The sequence below is a fragment of the Xenopus tropicalis genome, chromosome 8 (genome assembly GCF_000004195.4).
Source record: "Xenopus tropicalis strain Nigerian chromosome 8, UCB_Xtro_10.0, whole genome shotgun sequence".
NCBI lineage: Eukaryota > Metazoa > Chordata > Amphibia > Anura > Pipidae > Xenopus > Xenopus tropicalis.
The window spans coordinates 140927684-140947257 of NC_030684.2; the positions used below are offsets into that span (position 1 = coordinate 140927684).

At 43.7% G+C, this 19574-nt stretch overlaps 1 protein-coding gene across 1 annotated transcript in view; it reads left to right on the top strand.

The window, feature by feature from the left end:
* LOC116406861 (butyrophilin subfamily 3 member A3-like) overlaps nucleotides 1-19574 on the top strand; it is a 34773-nt gene that overhangs the window by 10515 nt on the left and 4684 nt on the right. The window contains exons 3-5 of the mRNA XM_031891844.1: nucleotides 1762-2109; nucleotides 10568-10837; nucleotides 18781-18879. Of these exons, the coding sequence (XP_031747704.1) occupies nucleotides 1762-2109; nucleotides 10568-10837; nucleotides 18781-18879 (717 nt within the window). The remainder of the gene's footprint in view (nucleotides 1-1761; nucleotides 2110-10567; nucleotides 10838-18780; nucleotides 18880-19574) is intronic.

Sequence of the window (19574 nt, forward strand, 5' to 3'; positions counted from 1 at the left end):
AAAACTTTCAGTGCTTTAAAAATTATGTGTAAATGTAATTGTTATTGAAAGCAGCATTTGCTGAACTCCTGGTTGTTACTTTTTAAACAATGTTGCAAAGCTCAGTCTCCCCCAGCGAGTCAGGTCTGTCAGGCTGCTGCCTTGTGTTACATTGTTTCAGGGGTCAGTCTCCCCCAGTGAGTCAGGTCTGTCAGGCTGCTGCCTTGTGTTACACTGTTTCAGGGGTCGGTCTCCCCCAGTGAGTCAGGTCTGTCAGGCTGCTGCCTTGTGTTACACTGTTTCAGGGGTCGGTCTCCCCCAGTGAGTCAGGTCTGTCAGGCTGCTGCCTTGTGTTACAGTGTTTCAGGGGTCAGTCTCCCCCAGCGAGTCAGGTCTGTCAGGCTGCTGCCTTGTGTTACACTGTTTCAGGGGTCAGTCTCCCCCAGTGAGTCAGGTCTGTCAGGCTGCTGCCTTGTGTTACACTGTTTCAGGGGTCAGTCTCCCCCAGTGAGTCAGGTCTGTCAGGCTGCTGCCTTGTGTTACACTGTTTCAGGGGTCAGTCTCCCCCAGTGAGTCAGGTCTGTCAGGCTGCTGCCTTGTGTTACACTGTTTCAGGGGTCAGTCTCCCCCAGTGAGTCAGGTCTGTCAGGCTGCTGCCTTGTGTTACACTGTTTCAGGGGTCAGTCTCCCCCAGCGAGTCAGGTCTGTCAGGCTGCTGCCTTGTGTTACAGTGTTTCAGGGGTCAGTCTCCCCCAGCGAGTCAGGTCTGTCAGGCTGCTGCCTTGTGTTACACTGTTTCAGGGGTCAGTCTCCCCCAGTGAGTCAGGTCTGTCAGGCTGCTGCCTTGTGTTACACTGTTTCAGTCAGGGAATGGAAAGGGACAGACACTGCTTCTAATAGCAATTATATATACAAATAACTCAAAAACCATTACAGATTTGTAATGAATGCATATTGCAAAGTTGCTTAGGATTTTGTTTTCTTTTATTAGTTAAAAATTATATTTTGGGTTGACTTGTCCTTTAAGCCTGCAGCCTTATACCTTTATATGGGCACAGAACCCCTCAGTGACTGCTAATATCCTTATCATTTACAGTAGGGGGTACATTATCCCTTATAATACATGAGTGATACTCAGAGTTCCCTGTATAACTCAGCCTGCAGCCTTGTGCCTTTATATGGGGGGCACAGAACCCCTCAGTGACTGCTAATATCCTTATCATTTACAGTAGGGGGTACATTATCCCTTATAATACATGAGTGATACTCAGAGTTCCCTGTATAACTCAGCCTGCAGCCTTGTGCCTTTATATGGGGGGCACAGAACCCCTCAGTGACTGCTAATATCCTTATCATTTACAGTAGGGGGTACATTATCCCTTATAATACATGAGTGATACTCAGAGTTCCCTGTATAACTCAGCCTGCAGCCTTGTGCCTTTATATGGGGGGCACAGAACCCCTCAGTGACTGCTAATATCCTTATCATTTACAGTAGGGGGTACATTATCCCTTATAATACATGAGTGATACTCAGAGTTCCCTGTATAACTCAGCCTGCAGCCTTGTGCCTTTATATGGGGGGCACAGAACCCCTCAGTGACTGCTAATATCCTTATCATTTACAGTAGGGGGTACATTATCCCTTATAATACATGAGTGATACTCAGAGTTCCCTGTATAACTCAGCCTGCAGTCCTTTGCCATTGTGTGACTTTAATCTATTATCTATTAGTCCACTGATCTATTTTCTTTTATCTATTAATTGTCTTTATTTTGCAGAGAGGTTTGACATTAAGGTCACAGAGACACCAGTTATTGCCCCTGTGGGCAGTGATGCAGCTCTGGGCTGTTCCCTGGTACCTGCAGGCAGCGCTGAGAGTATGACAATCAAGTTCCATCGGGGAGACCCAAGCTCCTATGTGTATGTGTATAACAAGAATCCAGAAGACCCCGGCAATCAGGATGTGAAGTATCAGGACAGGACGGAGTTTCTGACAGAGAACATCAGAGGAGGATACGTGACATTAACAATAAGGAATGTTCAGCCATCGGACACAGGGAACTACATCTGCCTGTTTGAAGCTCCCAATCATTACAGCACAGGAATTGTGGAACTACAGCTGGCAGGTCAGTGATCCCTTTCTCTACTGCTTTGTGTTAATAAAGGGGAATTATCATGAATGGAATCTGTGTAACTGGGCTCAGTGCTGACAGGCACATTGTGTTCTGAGCAGAGAGGGATGGGAGGGGCCAACCTTTTCTTGACTGACATCTAAACTTCAACCCCCACCTGCCCATCTTTTCTGTTTCATAGAAACCCTGGAGAAGATTTTGAAGAAGGTATAAAATTTAACCCAATTCCCCCTCACATTGTCTGGCACTTTCCCTCTCACTCACCTGAATCACTAACAAACACATAGGAAACATGAAAGAAGCCACATATCACTTTTTCTTTGCTGAGCAGCAGCAATCTAGTTATTTAGTATAAAGGCCCAGCAATTTTACACATACATGCCAAGTGAGCTGGCAGGGGATGCTGGGAGTTTGTAAAACAATAACTTTTATTTTAACATTTTATTCCTATAAAACTACAATTTGCCTTTTGTATAACTTATAAATAAATGTTATTGGAACAATAACTTGCGCTACTGTTTGTGCAATAACACTTTTTATGTGTATGCAAGCTAATTGATAACAGAATATATGGCCATTTTATAATACAGGAACTCGCCTCAGGCAGGGTTATAACCATTATAATTTATGAGAAACTGTTTTTTTTAAACTTTGTTTCCAAACTGGGAACCACAAATACAAAAGAAACTGACCATTTCTTGGCACACTCATGTATTTGGGCTGTATACTTGCTTATAACAGGAAATTTATAGTTCTCTTTGCAATGAGATACTGGGAACTGGGATTTTAGTGCAGTGCCACCAGGAGCACACCTCCAGGGGATTTCTACTGGGAAAAATAATTACACACACTTTGCAGCAAGGATAACTTTATATAACCATTGAAATTGAATAAAGAACAACTATATGGATAACTGATTGTCCTGCCCTGAGGAACCCGTGCCGTCTATCCACTCCTGGCACAGTCTCTGTAGGTGCCCAGTCCCAACTTGGATCCAGATAGACCCCAACCCTTTATTCAGTTCAGTCCCTTCCCCAAGAGCTGTTAAGTCCCCCCAGGTAGCGCTACCTGCCCCAGAGTACCTTCCCCTTTGGAAAGGTGGCTGCTCCCACATAGCAGGCAAGCAAGCAATACCTGCCCTCACCACCAGGGGACACACACAGAGACTCCACAGAGGCCTCTGTAATCACCAGCAGCCCAGCAGCCTTCTCTCTTTGCAGTCTAAACTCACACAATTGGTACTGGCTACTCACTCTGGGTCTCTCTTCCAAAAGCTGGTAAACCAACAGGGGTTTATAAACTGCTGTTTTGCCTATAGTTACACCTCTGAATATAAAGTTAGGTTGCAGCCCATACCCTAGAAACTATTCTAGTAAGTTCTACAGATTGACCAGGTGGACTGATGAGACTCTTCCTCCCCTGATGCACTGAAAGTAACTTTAACTTATTGGGTGGGTGGTTTGGGACCCTGCAGAGCAGGTGTGGGGGCCCTGCACCCTCTAGTTTGACCCTGGCCTGGTTAGCCAGTATATAGCTCTGACTGAGAGACTTAGAGAGGTGTCAGTGAATCCAACATACAGGATTATATGTGCCTCTACACACACAATTGTCAGTAATATTGGTGCAATTGATGTATCACTGTCGTTGGTATAGAGGAAGTCTCTTATACACACTTTTGTTGCCCCTGTATCTGGCTATTGAAGTTTTGTATCTGCGTGAGTAAATTGCAGGAGGGTGACTGGCAGCAGATCTAAGCCTGTGGGTGAGCAGCACAAACCTGAATGCAAAAGAGCCTGAAGTGCTGTGTATATGTGGATATAAAGGGTATAAACAATAATCTACTTTACTGTTACATGTGCAAGTCAGCACCCAGCCCAGCCCGGCTCCATTCCTTTACTTTCCCTTTCCACATCTGCTATTTAGGGGTGTGGCCTCATGACATGCCACAGCAAATCAGCTTTCACTCTGCTCTGTCACTCTGCTCTGTCACTCACACATTTCTGCATCACTGACACAGACCAGGGAGCCAGAGATTCTGGGGGGTGGGGGATGGGAGGCTACATCAATAATTACCCATAACTTTGTAATGGTGCAACATTTCTATAGCTATAAATTGTCAAAATATTTGTCTAAACTTTGTATTTTTAATGTTATACAAACATTTTTCATGATTTTTCCCACAAAGGAAATACAGCAGGTGGCCAATAGATTAGCCACATTAGTGCCACCTAGAACACTATATTTTTTCTACAGAAAGCAATACCATACCTGAGTAAACAGCCCTAGAAGCTCCCTCTGTTTGTTTAAGATAGCAGCTGCCATTTTAGCTTGGTCTCAGTAGCTTCCTGCTGCATCTCTGGCCGCTGGTAGCTCAGATTACACATTCCTAAGGGAGAAGAGTGAGTTTTATGAATTCTTATGGGAGGGGAAGCAGGAGAGAACTGCACAGACTCCAGCCCCGGGAATGAAGGATGTTTCTGAGAGATGTTTTCTGAGAGAGAAAAAAATAAATCCTGTGTTTCTTTTGATAGAGGACTCAGTGCAGTGTTTCTGTGAGTGCTTATGGCTGTATTTACTTAGTTTGTACCTTTCCTTCTCTTTTAAACCAAGTTTCTTTTTAACCTTTTACCTTTTAGCCTTGGAAAAGAATTAGGCCTTCAAACAAGGAATTCTAGGGACTAGGGTTTTGGTCCTTGGGATCTTTTATCCCCGAGGGTATGGAGTCCTCAGTGCTTAATCTTCTGGATCAGGTAGGGCACTATGATGCTATTTCTGATATAGCTTGTTTGTCCTTGATCCATGTGCCCCCTAGGCTGCTTACTGCATTCTGGGTACATTTGTTGTTCTACCTGCAGCTGGCTGAAAGCCAGCCACTAATTGGTTACTGTGGGTAACTGCCCAGTTTTGATAAATGAGCCCCTAGGAGTATCAGGGACTGTTCTCTGTGTTACACTTATGTACTATTAAGTCAGAGCTCAGGTTGCTTTAAACTGACTACACTTTGCTTGCGAATGCTTATCTTACCCAGAGTCCAGCTTGTTTTAAGAGTTAGGGAATGGGTGTCTTGCAATATATTGTGTATATAATGTTATTCTGTTCAGCCAGTGTGTATGTTGGGGTACTGGCTAGCCTGGGACCCAGACACAGTGTATGGCACTTGGCTCCTCAGCAAGGTGTTAAATTTGGACTAATTGTCTGCCTTGGTGCACAATCCCTAGCACTAGGTAAAGCTCACAGTGGTCCCACACTCCTTAAGCCTGACCCCTTGATTCCCTATACTGGCAGCATTGACACAGCAGGGAACTAATCCCTACTAGTCTCCTTGTCAGAGCCTCTGGCTGCTCTACTAACTACCCTGATCTTGTCTCTCACACCTAAAGTGAGCTATTACAAATCTATTCTCACACTTAATACTCCTACGAGAACCTACCTCTTTCCCAGGCCCTCCAGCACCACACCACCTCCTCCAGTAAGTGGATAATCAAATGTGATTGGGCACATGGTGCCTTTAATAACCTGGGGGAAATCTGACACCTTACACTGGCCAAAACCCTCCTGAGGAAACTAAGAGTCAAAACCTTTACCCTCCGACAATGGTGTTTGCCATCTCATCTAGTGGTTTACTCATACTCTGGCACAATGCAGGGCCTTTTGGTCTGGTGCAGTCCAACTTCTGATATATAGTGGGCCAATTATTTATACAACATACAACATGTTTGAGGGCTGGATTATGTTAACAAGATGATATTTTAAAATAGTCTATGGAGCCCTTGAGCTTAAATATCCTTTGAAGGGCCAGTGTCAGCGAGACATCCCTGATGTGGAATAAGTTCAGGTTTCTTATCTTGAGCACTGTAGCATATTTGGCTACACTATACAGCTGTATATTGATTTTTGTGCTATGTCTTATCCAGGTCTTGTAGATAAAGTGTATCAATGACTGTTGGTTTCTTTCTTCTGCTAAGTCTTTTTCTGCATGTGCCCAATTTCATAAGCAATCTAACAGCGCTACATACAAAAATTATTGTGCGATTTTGGCATCATTATATGCAATCAGACATGGGGATAAAGGGACTTGTTCAGTGCTGGGAAACTGTGCTTATTGCTCCCAACTCCAATTGCAGGAACAGAGAACATGGAACCAGATGTGTACATGTTCTCATTGGAGTATATTGAGTATATTCATGCAGTCGCTGTCCCTGAGAGCTGGGGAACAGTTTTATTGAGTCATAAAAATAAAAGTTTTATTGAGTCATTAAAAATACAGCCCTGATGTTACTGGACTACAACTCCAGGTATGCCTTACCGCTGATAAAGTTTCATTATGCTAGTATTTGTACTCCAGCAATAACTGAGGAAATGGGGTTGAGCAGTGCATTGCAACAGGGTTTAGTGCCTATTAATTGTTCTCAAGAGGTTACTTTGAGGCAGCCTGAGCAAGTATAATGTTTGGTCATTTTGTGCCCAATCACCAGCATTCTATTGAGATATCAATACTTTTTCTTAAAAATATTATATATACATATATATTACAAAATACTACAATATTAATATATACAGGTATATATATAATTCTGTCTCACAATGCCCTGTTATAAAGATAAAGAAAGAATCCCCAAACACAAAAAGAAAGAAAAATAACTAAGGTAAATTTTAGAATATGAAATCCCTCTGTAAGGATTTATTGGAAGAGGATTTTGATCTTTACAACTGCCTTATAAAACACAACTGTCTTGCTATAGATGACACTATCTTCTCAGCAGTCACAGCCACCCCAAAAGTGTATTTACAATGACCCTGCCAAAGATTATATTTGTAGGCAGTAATAATGATGTACACAGTCTCACTTTGGGTGTTATGGCCTCTTACTAAAACACCATGGGGCATATTTATTAAAGTACGATTGGGTCCGAATGGGAAAATTTTTTATTTTTTCTAATTTTTAGAATTGTGCGTATTTTCTACAATTTTTTTTGTTTTTCGTTGGGCCAGGTTGGAGCTGCAGAGCGCCATTGAGCCCTACGGGAGACTTTCCTTGGGCCGGGTTGGAGCTGCAGAGTGCCATTGAGTCCTATGGGAGACTTTCCTTGGGCCAGGTTGGAGCTGCAGAGTGCCATTGAGCCCTATGGGAGACTTTCCTTGGGCCGGGTTGGAGCTGCAGAGTGCCATTGAGTCCTATGGGAGACTTTCCTTGGGTCGGTTTGGAGCTGCAGAGTGCCATTGAGCCCTATAGGAGACTTTCCTTGGGCCAGGTTGGAGCTGCAGAGTGCCATTGAGCCCTATGGGAGACTTTCCTTGGGCCGGGTTGGAGCTGCAGAGTGCCATTGAGCCCTATGGGAGGCTTTCCTTGGGTCGGGTTGGAGCTGCAGAGTGCCATTGAGCCCTACGGGAGACTTTCCTTGGGCCGGGTTGGAGCTGCAGAGTGCCATTGAGCCCTATGGGAGACTTTCCTTGGGCCGGGTTGGAGCTGCAGAGTGCCATTGAGCCCTATGGGAGACTTTCCTTGGGCCGGGGTGGAGCTGCAGAGTGCCACTGAGCCCTATGGGAGACTTTCCTTGGGCCGGGTTGGAGCTGCAGAGTGCCATTGAGCCCTATGGGAGGCTTTCCTTGGGCCGGGTTGGAGCTGCAGAGTGCCATTGAGCCCTATGGGAGGCTTTCCTTGGGCCGGGTTGGAGCTGCAGAGTGCCATTGAGCCCTATGGGAGACTTTCCTTGGGCCGGGTTGGAGCTGCAGAGTGCCATTGAGCCCTATGGGAGACTCTCCTTGGGCCGGGTTGGAGCTGCAGAGTGCCATTGAGTCCTATGGGAGGCTTCCAAAATCATGCGCTGAGGGATCAAAGTCAGAACCATGTACCATGTACGATTTCATGTACTTTCGGATCGTACCACAATATTTTCGTACAAGTACGATGCGTAATTTTGGTGCTTTTAACGCACATCAGAAATTATCGGATTTAATCCGAATTTTTTCAATTGTACTTTTAAATGTCCGAAATTTGGACTTGACTTGATAAATGGGCCCCCATATGTCAGTTCAGCACTAAAAATGCAGCACACAGGGCCTGGGAAACCTGACAAAGGATATTGCATGCTAGGGGGCACTGCAAAAGAAAATGTTCTTTGGATTCCTCCACACCACATCCCCAGGAACAATTCCTATATACTACAGACAGAAAACTCAAATTCCCCCTAACAAAGAGCCTTCCCTGAAGAGAGAGCCATGCTATGAGCTATTCCATGCCATGATTGAAAAACTTGGGAGGTAGTCTCCTACTGGCTAATCTGGTGGTTCACAATTTCCCTTGAATGTGACTCTCCAGGGAATCTGAACCTAATCTGCATAACCCCAGTTCCTTTTGCTGGAACAGAGGAGAACAGAAAAGACAAGGTGATCAGAGTAGTCAACCAAGATTTCCTTCATCTGCGTAACAACCTCTGCTTTTGAAACAAAAGCCATGTTAATCCTACTGCTTTCACCCACACAATGATGTGTGCTTTGCCACCCGGCCACTATGGGTGAAGACACCAACCAAGTCTGCCTGCTGGAGTATGCTTTTTTAGAAAATTACTTTTATATTTATCAAAAGAAAGCCTTGATCTATCTTCTGCTCTAAGGACCTGGTTAAAGTCACTAGTCATGATGACCAAAGTGAAGGTATGAAGATACACCTGAATTTCCTTTAAGTGCCTGCAGTTTCTAATGCTGGGAAAGGGAACCTCTGTTATGAAAACTGTTGGCTCTTTATTTTCTACCTGAGAGAAAGAGGAAACAGAATTTCCTACATCTCTTGTCATGGCTGACTGATCTTTTGCCATATCATGAGGATAAGAAGAGGGAATGACAAAAGGTTGAGAAGCAGACTGGAAATAATTCATCTCCTCCTCTACCTCTTCCAATATATCCTTTGCCATCTCTTTCTCCAACTGAGGGCAACTCTCCATTATGTTATGTAGAGCCTCTGGACAAGCCCTGTGCGAGTGTCCATAGCTTCCACACAAGTTACACTTCACATCATCTCATTCTTTTCCAGTGTGCCCTACATCAGCACATAGTGAACAACTGACCACCGCACAGGCACTTGCCTGGTGTCAAAAAGAACCATATTTGAAACAGGCCCTTGGTGAAACACCACCCCACGCTCAGTACCAATGAAGACAGAATTTGGAAGATGCTGTGGCAAATTGTACCTCATGTACAATTCCACATTAGTACACCATCCGCCTGACCAATATCCATTATTATCAACGTCCATCTTCAAAGGGGTAAGCACCTTACAATGCCATCTAAGCCATATTAGAATATCTTCCGGTGGGTCACAATCATTCTTAAATAATATGGTGACTTTGTCTCTGGCTTAGTTATTGGGATGACTCTGAAGCTTTTCCACAGGCCTGAATTCTTAAAATTGTCATAATCCTGCCAGAAGAATAAACCTTTCCCTTCTACATTCTTTGCATCATCCACGCTGAAGATAAAACTAGCCAAATGGATCTGAGCAATCACCATTTTTTTTGTCTCAGCTAGCCAACCTTCTAGTAGTGTCTTTTTTACTATCAGAAGAAGATGCAGCAGATGAAACTTGCCTCATGGATCTCTATTTAGCAGGCTGTTTAAAAACTTGCTGAGATTCATCAAAATTTCTTTGTTCATATATATTTCAGAAAGGGGACCTATTTTGTAAAATTCTGCAAAATTAGTTTTTCTATAGCTCTGAGCTCTTCATTTATTTTGTCAACTTTTGCTAAATAAAAGTCTTGCATATCCACAGCAGGAGTTGCATAGATATTATGTATTGTAACTGACTGGGTTAGGGTTCATTTAGGAAAAAGAAAAGATAATGGGGCTTCTGCTTTTACCACTTGTAAGCTGCCAGTAATACCAAGGATCCCCTAAAGATAAACATTTTGATTTCTCCCCCAATAATGTAAAGTAAAGGGTGCACTTACTGTACCTGTAGGAAGTGGGTTCTTCCAGGATAAACATAGTGAGAGAGATTGGTGGTGACACAGGAGTAAATGGAGATAACAGTTAAATTTAGACCCTCACCCCCCACCTCCAATGTTTCAGGCAGAGAGATTAAGAAAATTAGATCCCTTGGAGATGCTGTTAGGAGCAGATGAGAAGAATGGAGTAGATAAGGAATACAGATACAGATAAATGGCAAATACTTGGTTCTTGCAGAGGGAGAGACACATGGAGCAGATATCAGAGCAAAAATGGATACTTTCCTTTTCATATCTGCTCCATGTGTCCTGTCAATGCAGGGAAAACACAGACAGTGGGAAGCCAAAATGAAGGCCTTTATCTGTTAGCATATTAGTAGCTCTTTAATAGCAGTTTGATTTAAACTTTCTGATGCCCATCAACTAATCTGTTGTTGAGATAAGCATATCACTTGATTTGTATTTATATGGTAAATAACAATCCTGATACAATCTGTGCTCTCTTTCAGCCATTGGGAAAGAACCTACCATCCAGCAAGGAAAGAATGGGAAAGTGACTGGGCCCTGTGAATCTAGCGGCTGGTACCCTGAGCCCAAGTTACAGTGGATAGACAGCGAGGGGCACATACTGGAATCTGAGGTTTCCATAACATATATAGATGAGACAACCCTGTATCGGGTATCATCTCCAGTACCCCAATATGCCCATTCCCGAGTGACCTGCCTCATAACTAATGAGCTCCTGAATGTAAAACAACAGAAATCTGTCGACCTACCAAGTAAGGAACCCATATAACCGGCTAATTTACCAGGCTTTTTACCTGCATTTTTTAAACTGTGTGTGGGCTGACCTGCAGGCAAGAAAAAGTAATCCTCTGCCCTCAGAGAGATACAGTAAGGACATTAAGACATTAAGGGGCCCATTTACTAAACCACGATTGACCATGATTAAGTATTTATGAGAAAAATTCATATTTCCCTGGTTACTATGGCAGCCTTCACACCTCTGGGTATTTCCCCGCCCTCGCTTACTGATAGGACAGAAAGTAATTAATCCAATTAACAACTCTATAAGGTTCCCCCCCCACCATAAGCTCCTTGTCTTTTTTCTGTCCACACTTTTAGGATTTTGGATGCAATATTTTTATTTTGTGGCTCAATTGGACCCATGTTTGGGATCCCATACCTGGGAAGTTGGCCTCTCTTCCTGGTAGGGCTATGCACATGTATTTCCTCTCAGAGGAGGTCAGCTAGCCAGCCCCGTTATTAGGCAGCCTGGGGTTATTTTATCATGCAGCTCCGTGTCTGATACATTCAATTGGAGTGATTGTTATTGCACCTAGGTCTCAGACCAGGTCTTGGGTGGCACTGTTAGTTATTCTTTTTGTTCTTGCTACTTTTTCTCTGTCTGCAGCTTCCCTTCACTTACTTGTTTAGCTGTGTCTGTAGCGAGTCCAGAAGCACTGGGTAATGGACGCGATGTGTTCCAGCTTGGAATGCAAGTATCGCTTCTGGTTCTGATGTCACTTCCGGGTTCGTGAGGCGCTGAGAATGGAACGAACACAGAACTTAAAGAAGGGGATTAGGCTCGGTGCGCCCCCTCTCCTAAGCCCCTTGCGTTTGAGCACCTTCTTGCTGGAGCCCCCTGCTTCCTCTGCGCCTCTCTCCTGAGCTTTGCTCTGTCTGTCAAGGTATGTTAGTTTCTGTTTGGTGAACACAGTTTTTTGGTTGTGTTCACAGGGGTAATTTAGCAGCTGTTTCTTTTTCTTATAGATGACTTCTAATCTCCAAGTGCCTAGTAGCCCAGAAAATGCTGCCAGTGATATTAGGAGGTGAGCCACTGTGTAGGTAGGTGTTTTGGGTCTGAATAAAGTTATTATGTTTTTTATATTTTATTTTAGTGTGCCTACCCCAAGAAAGTCAGCTTCCAAAGAAAAACATAAGAACTGTGTGGCTTGTGATAATCCAGCACTGAAACATTCTAAATTGTGTGAAAGATGTACTAGAAGATTAGCAGGAGATGCTGCAGCGGATGCTGCTGATGTCATGAGGTGGATTAGAGATGCAGTAGCAGAAGGTGTAAATATGGCTACAAAGTGATCTGCACAAGTGCAAAGGTTTGGAGACTTGGTGGCCAGTCGGAACAGGTCACCAGAATCATAATCTATGGCAGATTCTGAGGAAGAAGAGAGCTTTCAGGAAGAACTTTCTTCTTCTTTTGATGTGACTCTTGTAGACCCTTTAATAAAAGCAGTAAGGTCTCAGCTAGAACTACCGGAGGAATCAGAGCAACAGCCATCTTCTTCAAATCCGTTTAAATACTTAAAGAAGGAGAGAGCTACTTTCCCTTTACATGAGGTGATTAAGGAGATTGTTGTCAAAGAGTGGGAGAAAACTGATGCAAAGTATCTGATTCCACCAAGAGTGCAGAGGTGCTATCCTTTTGCAAAAGAGGAAGAGTTAGTTTGGGATAAGCCTCCAAAAGTCAATGCAGTAGTCTCTAGACTGTCTAGGAAGACTCTCCTGCAGGTTGATGATGTAGTGCCTTTCCTTAATCCAATGGATAGAAAGATGGAAGCGTCTTTGAAGAAGGCACACTTAGCGCTGAGTGCAACCTGTAGACCGGCTTTGGCTCTCACCTCTGTATCCAGAGCTATGCAAATGTGGATGCAGAATGTTGAAGCTGCACTTAGAGAAGGTGTAGACAGAAGAAATATTATTGATGACTTGGCAGAACTAAAGTTAGCCATGGAATTCGTTACAGAAGCCTCAGTGGATTTGGTTTGTTCCTCCTCCAGAGCAATGGCTCTTTCAGTGGCAGCAAGAAGAGCCTTGTGGCTAAGGGCATGGGATATGGACAAAGCATCTAAGATGAATCTATGTAATTTGCCTATCCAAGGTCGCATGCTTTTTGGGGAAAAGTTGGATGACATTATTAAAAGAGTGACAGGAGGAAAAAGTGTGTTTTTACCTCAAGAGAAGAAAGCATTTAAAGCATCAGGATTTAGTGCTGACAGAGCTTCCTTTCGGAATAAAACTTCATCTGCAGAGCAGAGACAGTTTAGACCTTCAAGACAGTTCAATCAATCAACCCAATGGAGAAGGGGACAGAACTCACTGTTCAAGAACTCGAGCGGCAGAGGAACAGCAGGAAACCATCAAGGAAGTTCTGAAGGCATGGTAGTTCAGACTTCGAAGATACCCGGAAGATTGACATACTTCGTAGAAGTCTGGACAAAGTCAATTACTGATCATTGGGTATTGCAGACACTAAGGCAAGGTTACTCTCTGGAATTCGAGAAGACTCCGCGACACAGTAATTTTGTAATCTCAAAGATTCCTTTTCGGACAGAACACAGGAAGATTTTATTCCATTATGTTCAGCAGCTTTTGGTAGATGGAACCATTTTACCTGTCCCCAAAAGATTTCGGGGACAAGGAATTTACTCGACTCTCTTCATGCTAAGGAAGAAGACAGGAGATTTCCAGCCAGTCTAGACCAATAAATACGTTTCTCCACTTAAGAAAGTTCAAGATGGAATTGATATTTTCAATAGTAAAGATCCTTCAGGCAGGGGATTGGCTCCTGTCATTAGACTTAAAGGATGCTTATTTCCATGTACCTATAACTCTGTCCCACCAAAGATTTTAGAGGTTTGCGATAAGCCTGGATCTACATTTTCAATTTACCTGCCTTCTGTTCGGGTTGGCAACATCCCCTCGAGTATTTTCGAAGATTCTTCAAACATTAATAGCAGAGATCAGGAGGTCTGGAATTCAGATATATCATTATCTGGACGATATTCTTTTTATAGCTCAGGATCGGAAGCTCTTGATTCACCAGAGAGACCGGGTTATTCAAATACTTTCAGAGCACGGATGGATCTTGAACTTAGAGAAGAGTCAACTGATACCTTCACAAGATCTGATTTATCTGGGAGCCAGATTTATAATGAATCAGGACTTGGTGACTCTGCCAGAAGAAAAGAAAGACAGAATAAAGATGGCATTGAAAGCACTGAGGAGCAAGACTTACAGTACGGTGAGACAAGTTGCCAGTGTTCTAGGTTTGCTCCATTCAACTTTTCTGATGTTGAAATGGGCAAGGTGGCATGTCAGACCATTACAGAGAATGTTTCTGAGTCAGTGGGATTCAACAGTACAAGACTGGGATCAGAGTATTTTCATGGAAGCTCATTTCAGGAAAGAACTAAAGGTGGTGGCTTCTAGATGAGAATTTAATGAAGGGTCATCCTTTGGCAGAGACAACGTGGGAAACTCTAACAATAGATTCAAGTCCTTTAGGATGGGGAGCCCATCTGAGAAGAGAGTACTGCCAGGGACTGTGGACGAGGGAAGAACAGAGTCTTCCAGCCAATGTCTTGGAATTAAGAGCGGTTTGAAAAGCAATTCAAGTTTTCAGCTGTCATCTGACAGGTACATCGTTATTAGTGAAGATGGACAACAGGGCAGCAATTTCCTACATAAGGAAGCAAGGAGAAACTCACAGCCAGAGCCTCATGACAGAGTTACACCCAATTCTGAGTTGGGCAGAGAAAAATCTACAAGAGATATCAGCGCTGCATCTGCTAGGGAAACAAAATGTAGTGGCAGATTTTCTAAGTCGAACTTTGATAGGCAAGCACGAGTGGGAATTAAATTCAGAAGTGTTTGTGAAAATTGTGAAGAGATGGGGTCTTGCGAAGGTGGATCCGATGGCCACCCCGAGCAACTGGAAAGTGAAGAGATTCTTCTCCCAGTATTATTGTACCCAAGCATTAGCAGTGGATGCCCTTCAGCAGAACTAGAGTCAGGAACTCCTATACATTTTTCCACCAATACCTCTAATACCACGAGTATTGAGGAAAATCAAGAAGAACAGGGCCAATGTGATTGCAATTATCCCAAATTGGCCAAGGAGAAGTTGGTATCCTCTGTTGAATCTGATGAGCATACAGGAACCTTTAGACCTACATTACAGAGAAGATTTGTTGAATCAAGGGCCAGGGAGGCATCCCAATCCACACATATTTTGCCTCTTTGCTCGGAGGCTGAAAGGGACAGGTTGAATGAGGAAGGGCTGTCAGAAGCAGTGATAGAAACCATGCTATCGGCCAGAAAATTTTCAACCAATAAGATGTATAATAGAATTGGAAAAGTGTTTTCAGAATGGCTGGCTGCAAGGTAAAAAGACACAAACCAACTGTCTGTATCCCAGGTTTTGGATTTCTTTCAATCAGGCCTTGACATGGGTCTAAGTTTAAGAACTTTAAAGCTCCAAGTCTCAGTGATCTCAGCATTGACAGGCATACGTTGGGCCGCAAATCAGAATGTGGCAAAATTTATGACGGGAGTTTTGCATCTTAGACCTCCAGGGAGAGCACTTTTGGCTACATGGGATCTGCCCTTGGTCTTACAAGCACTTACAAAGAGGCCTTTGGAACCTATTGACAGCATATCAGAGATGATGCTATCAATCAAGGCTGTTTTTCTGACAGCAATTACATCCTCCACGCTAAGCAGATGGATTGTGAAATGCATTCTTATAGCTTACCAAACAGAAGGACGGCAGGTTCCAAAAGGGGTCAAGGCACACTCCACAAGGGCATTAAGTGCTTCTTGGGCGTTTCAGGTGGATGTCACACTGGACCAAGTGTGTAGATCGGCTTCATGGATTTCAGCCAAGACATTTTTGAAACATTATCATGTTAATCTTGTTTCCTCAAAAGAGGTTAATTTTGGGAAAATGATTTTGGAAGCAGTTCAATTCACTAAAGAATAAAAATATTGAGCATTTATTTTTGTATTATTTTTTCCCACCCCTTCTGATTGCTGGAGTACAGACCCAGAGGTGTGAAGGCTGCCATAGTAACCAGGGAAAATGGAAAAATTTTGCCATACTTACCGTAATTTTAGTTTCCTGGTTACTATGGGCAGCATTCACACCGAAACCCTTCCCAGAATTATCTTGGACTTAAAGATAAGGGTCTTATGGTGGGGGGGAAGCTTATAGAGTTGTTAATTGGATTAATTACATTCTGTCCTATCAGTAAGCGAGGTCGGGGAAATACCCAGAGGTGTGAATGCTGCCCATAGTAACCAGGAAATGAAAATTACGGTAAGTATGGCAAAAATTTTCAGTTTTTTTCTAATTTAGAGAACATTTTGTAATGTCCACGATAATTTCGTTAAAATTCAATTACTTTTTTGTGGTTTTCATTAACTTCCACAAAAAAGTCATACTTTTTGCAAAGACTATGAACATTTCATTATTCATTCAAGCTTTGGTATCGTGTCTATCTTTTGGCCAGGTTGGAGCTGCAGAGTGCCATTGAGCCCTATGAGAGACTTTCCTTGGGCCGGGTTGGAGCTGCAGAGTGCCATTGAGCCCTATGGGAGACTTTCCTTGGGCCAGGTTGGAGCTGCAGAGTGCCATTGAGCCCTATGGGAGACTTTCCTTGGGCCAGGTTGGAGCTGCAGAGTGCCATTGAGCCCTATGGGAGACTTTCCTTGGGCCGGGTTGGAGCTGCAGAGTGCCATTGAGCCCTATGGGAGACTTTCCTTGGGCCGGGTTGGAGCTGCAGAGTGCCATTGAGCCCTATGGGAGACTTTCCTTGGGCCGGGTTGGAGCTGCAGAGTGCCATTGAGCCCTATGGGAGACTTTCCTTGGTCCGGGTTGGAGCTGCAGAGTGCCATTGAGCCCTATGGGAGACTTTCCTTGGTCCGGGTTGGAGCTGCAGAGTGCCATTGAGTCCTATGGGAGACTTTCCTTGGGCCGGGTTGGAGCTGCAGAGTGCCATTGAGCCCTATGGGAGACTTTCCTTGGGCCGGGTTGGAGCTGCCATTGAGCCCTATGGGTGACTTTCCTTGGGCCGGGTTGGAGCTGCCATTGAGCCCTATGGGAGACTTTCCTTGGGCCGGGTTGGAGCTGCAGAGTGCCATTGAGCCCTATGGGAGACTTTCCTTGGGCCGGGTTGGAGCTGCAGAGTGCCATTGAGCCCTATGGGAGACTTTCCTTGGGCCGGGTTGGAGCTGCAGAGTGCCATTGAGCCCTATGGGAGACTTTCCTTGGGCCAGGTTGGAGCTGCAGAGTGCCATTGAGCCCTATGGGAGACTTTCCTTGGGCCGGGTTGGAGCTGCAGAGTGCCATTGAGCCCTATGGGAGACTTTCCTTGGGCCGGGTTGGAGCTGCAGAGTGCCATTGAGCCCTATGGGAGACTTTCCTTGGGCCGGGTTGGAGCTGCAGAGTGCCATTGAGCCCTATGGGAGACTTTCCTTGGGCCGGGTTGGAGCTGCAGAGTGCCATTGAGCCCTATGGGAGACTTTCCTTGGGCCAGGTTAGAGCTGCAGAGTGCCATTGAGTCCTATGGGAGACTTCCAAAATCATGCATTGAAGGTTTCAAAGCCAGAAAGGTTTTTGCGCCATTTATGAATGTTCGGATCCGAAAATGTTGTGACTTTCAGATCGCAACCACAATATTTTCGTACGATAAAATCATTTTCATGACATTTTAGAACATCAGAAATTATCATGGTTACTCAAGTTACTAATTTTTTCCATATTGTGATTTTAACCAAGAAAAAATCGTGATTTAGTAAATGGGCCCCTAAGTCCGTGCAGACAGCTACTAACTAATGCTCCCCCTAGCAAACCAGAGATTGTTTGTCCATGTATCAAAATCTATTTAAGCTGCCCAACTGTGTCATGCCCCCCATTTGTCCCCACTTCTGTAAAACCTGAATTTTTGTGAAGGCTGAAAATACTAATCAGTGTTGGGGCTACCTGGTGCCTAAGTGCAGAAGTATACAGTCGGGGTTTATCAACAATAACATTTTTGCTTGCATTGTCCTTCTTACAGCTGATTGTTGCTATAGCTTGAAGCCCAGGTACAAATTGTCCCAGAATGAGCCCCAGTTGTGTCTGTAACAGTACAATGTGTACCTTACTCTCTGTATTAGCAGCAAAGAGTTATTCACATTTATGCTTGAATTGTGGGAAATCTGCTGGTTAAAAACCCAGTTTGCTTAAAATAACTTATAGGCAGCCATACAGGGTTAAAGGGCCAAATGAACGGAGAGCTTATGAGGGGCCACAGGTAGTTTGTGCAGAGTATACAAACACATAAGCGTTTTAACCATTTTAACAATTCACAAGGGTGCAGAAGAAAACATTGTGGGGAGTAGGGAAAATAGGGAGAGAGTGAAATACAGACTAGGGAAGAGCAAAAAGAAGTGAGAGAATTGGATACATTTGAGCAATGGTTCACAAGGGGATATGGGACATATTTTCACCCACCATTTTGTAGCTCAGTGGGTGGGGACAAAACACTTAGAAACAACCCCTCATTTATGCAAATGGGAATCTCCTGAGGGCAGCCAGTGCACTTCCATGACAGACCTATTACTCATATACAGGGCAGTAAGCCATTGCACTCCCTGGAAAGAAGTAGAGATGAGAAGGGATCAACACAAGGGGATAAGGGGATTAAAAACAAAGCAGCCAGATAGAGATGAGTACAAGGGAGCAGGAGAGAATGGAAATACCAAGGTAACATTAGAAACACACTAATAATAAAGATATTGCATTTAATATCCAATTAAAGATGGAATAACACACTTTACAGAGAAAGTGGTCCTGCAGGAGTCGCCCTACTTATGTATAACAACAAACTTCAGCTTAATGCAATAAACAAAGTCACTTTGCCATTTTTGCTTCCAAAAGGCTCCAGGAAAACCACCGCAATTGCAGTAGTAGGGACTACTGCTGCTGCTGCTGTTGCTGCTGCTGTTGCTTCCTTGGGTTGTTACATCTATAAGAACAGTAAGTATGAAGCACAAAAACTTACAGTACCTGCACTCTGTCGCTTTTCCTGGGGCAAGAAAATGAAAAGGGTGTGGTTAAGGAAGATGTGGGTGTGGTTATGGGAGGTGTGGGTGTGGTTAAGGGAGGTGTGGGTGTGGTTAAGGGAGGTGTGGGTGTGGTCTGGATGGATTCAGGGTAAGGGCAAAAATGCCTTTCAATTTGAAATGTTGCACATAAACACCTATGCACAAAAGTAGGTCTGGAAAATTTCAAGGCACCTATCATTCATAAATTGTGTCCCCCACTGGGGGACAGGCTTCTAAAGCCCACAAAAAAAGCCCCAAAAAATATATACATTATATATATATATATATATATATAACAATGCAGAGGAATGGCACTCACAGGATTTGCTGAATCAAACTTCAAGTTTTATTTTGCGCAACGTTTCAGTCCCCCACAGGGACCTTCATCAGGAGTCACATATATATATATATATATATTGAAAAAAAGACCAGCAACACTGAGTTTATTACAAAAAAATCAATTATGTATTAAAAAAAACACATGAACAGTCTTTTTTTCAATATCTAAACCATTTACCTTGCACCCGAGACAAAGACTGAAGCTGAGTGTTATCCTTGGTTTCATATATTTATAAAACAAATGATTGTAACACACTCCCAATATAGAAGAGAATGGATCAGGCGCAT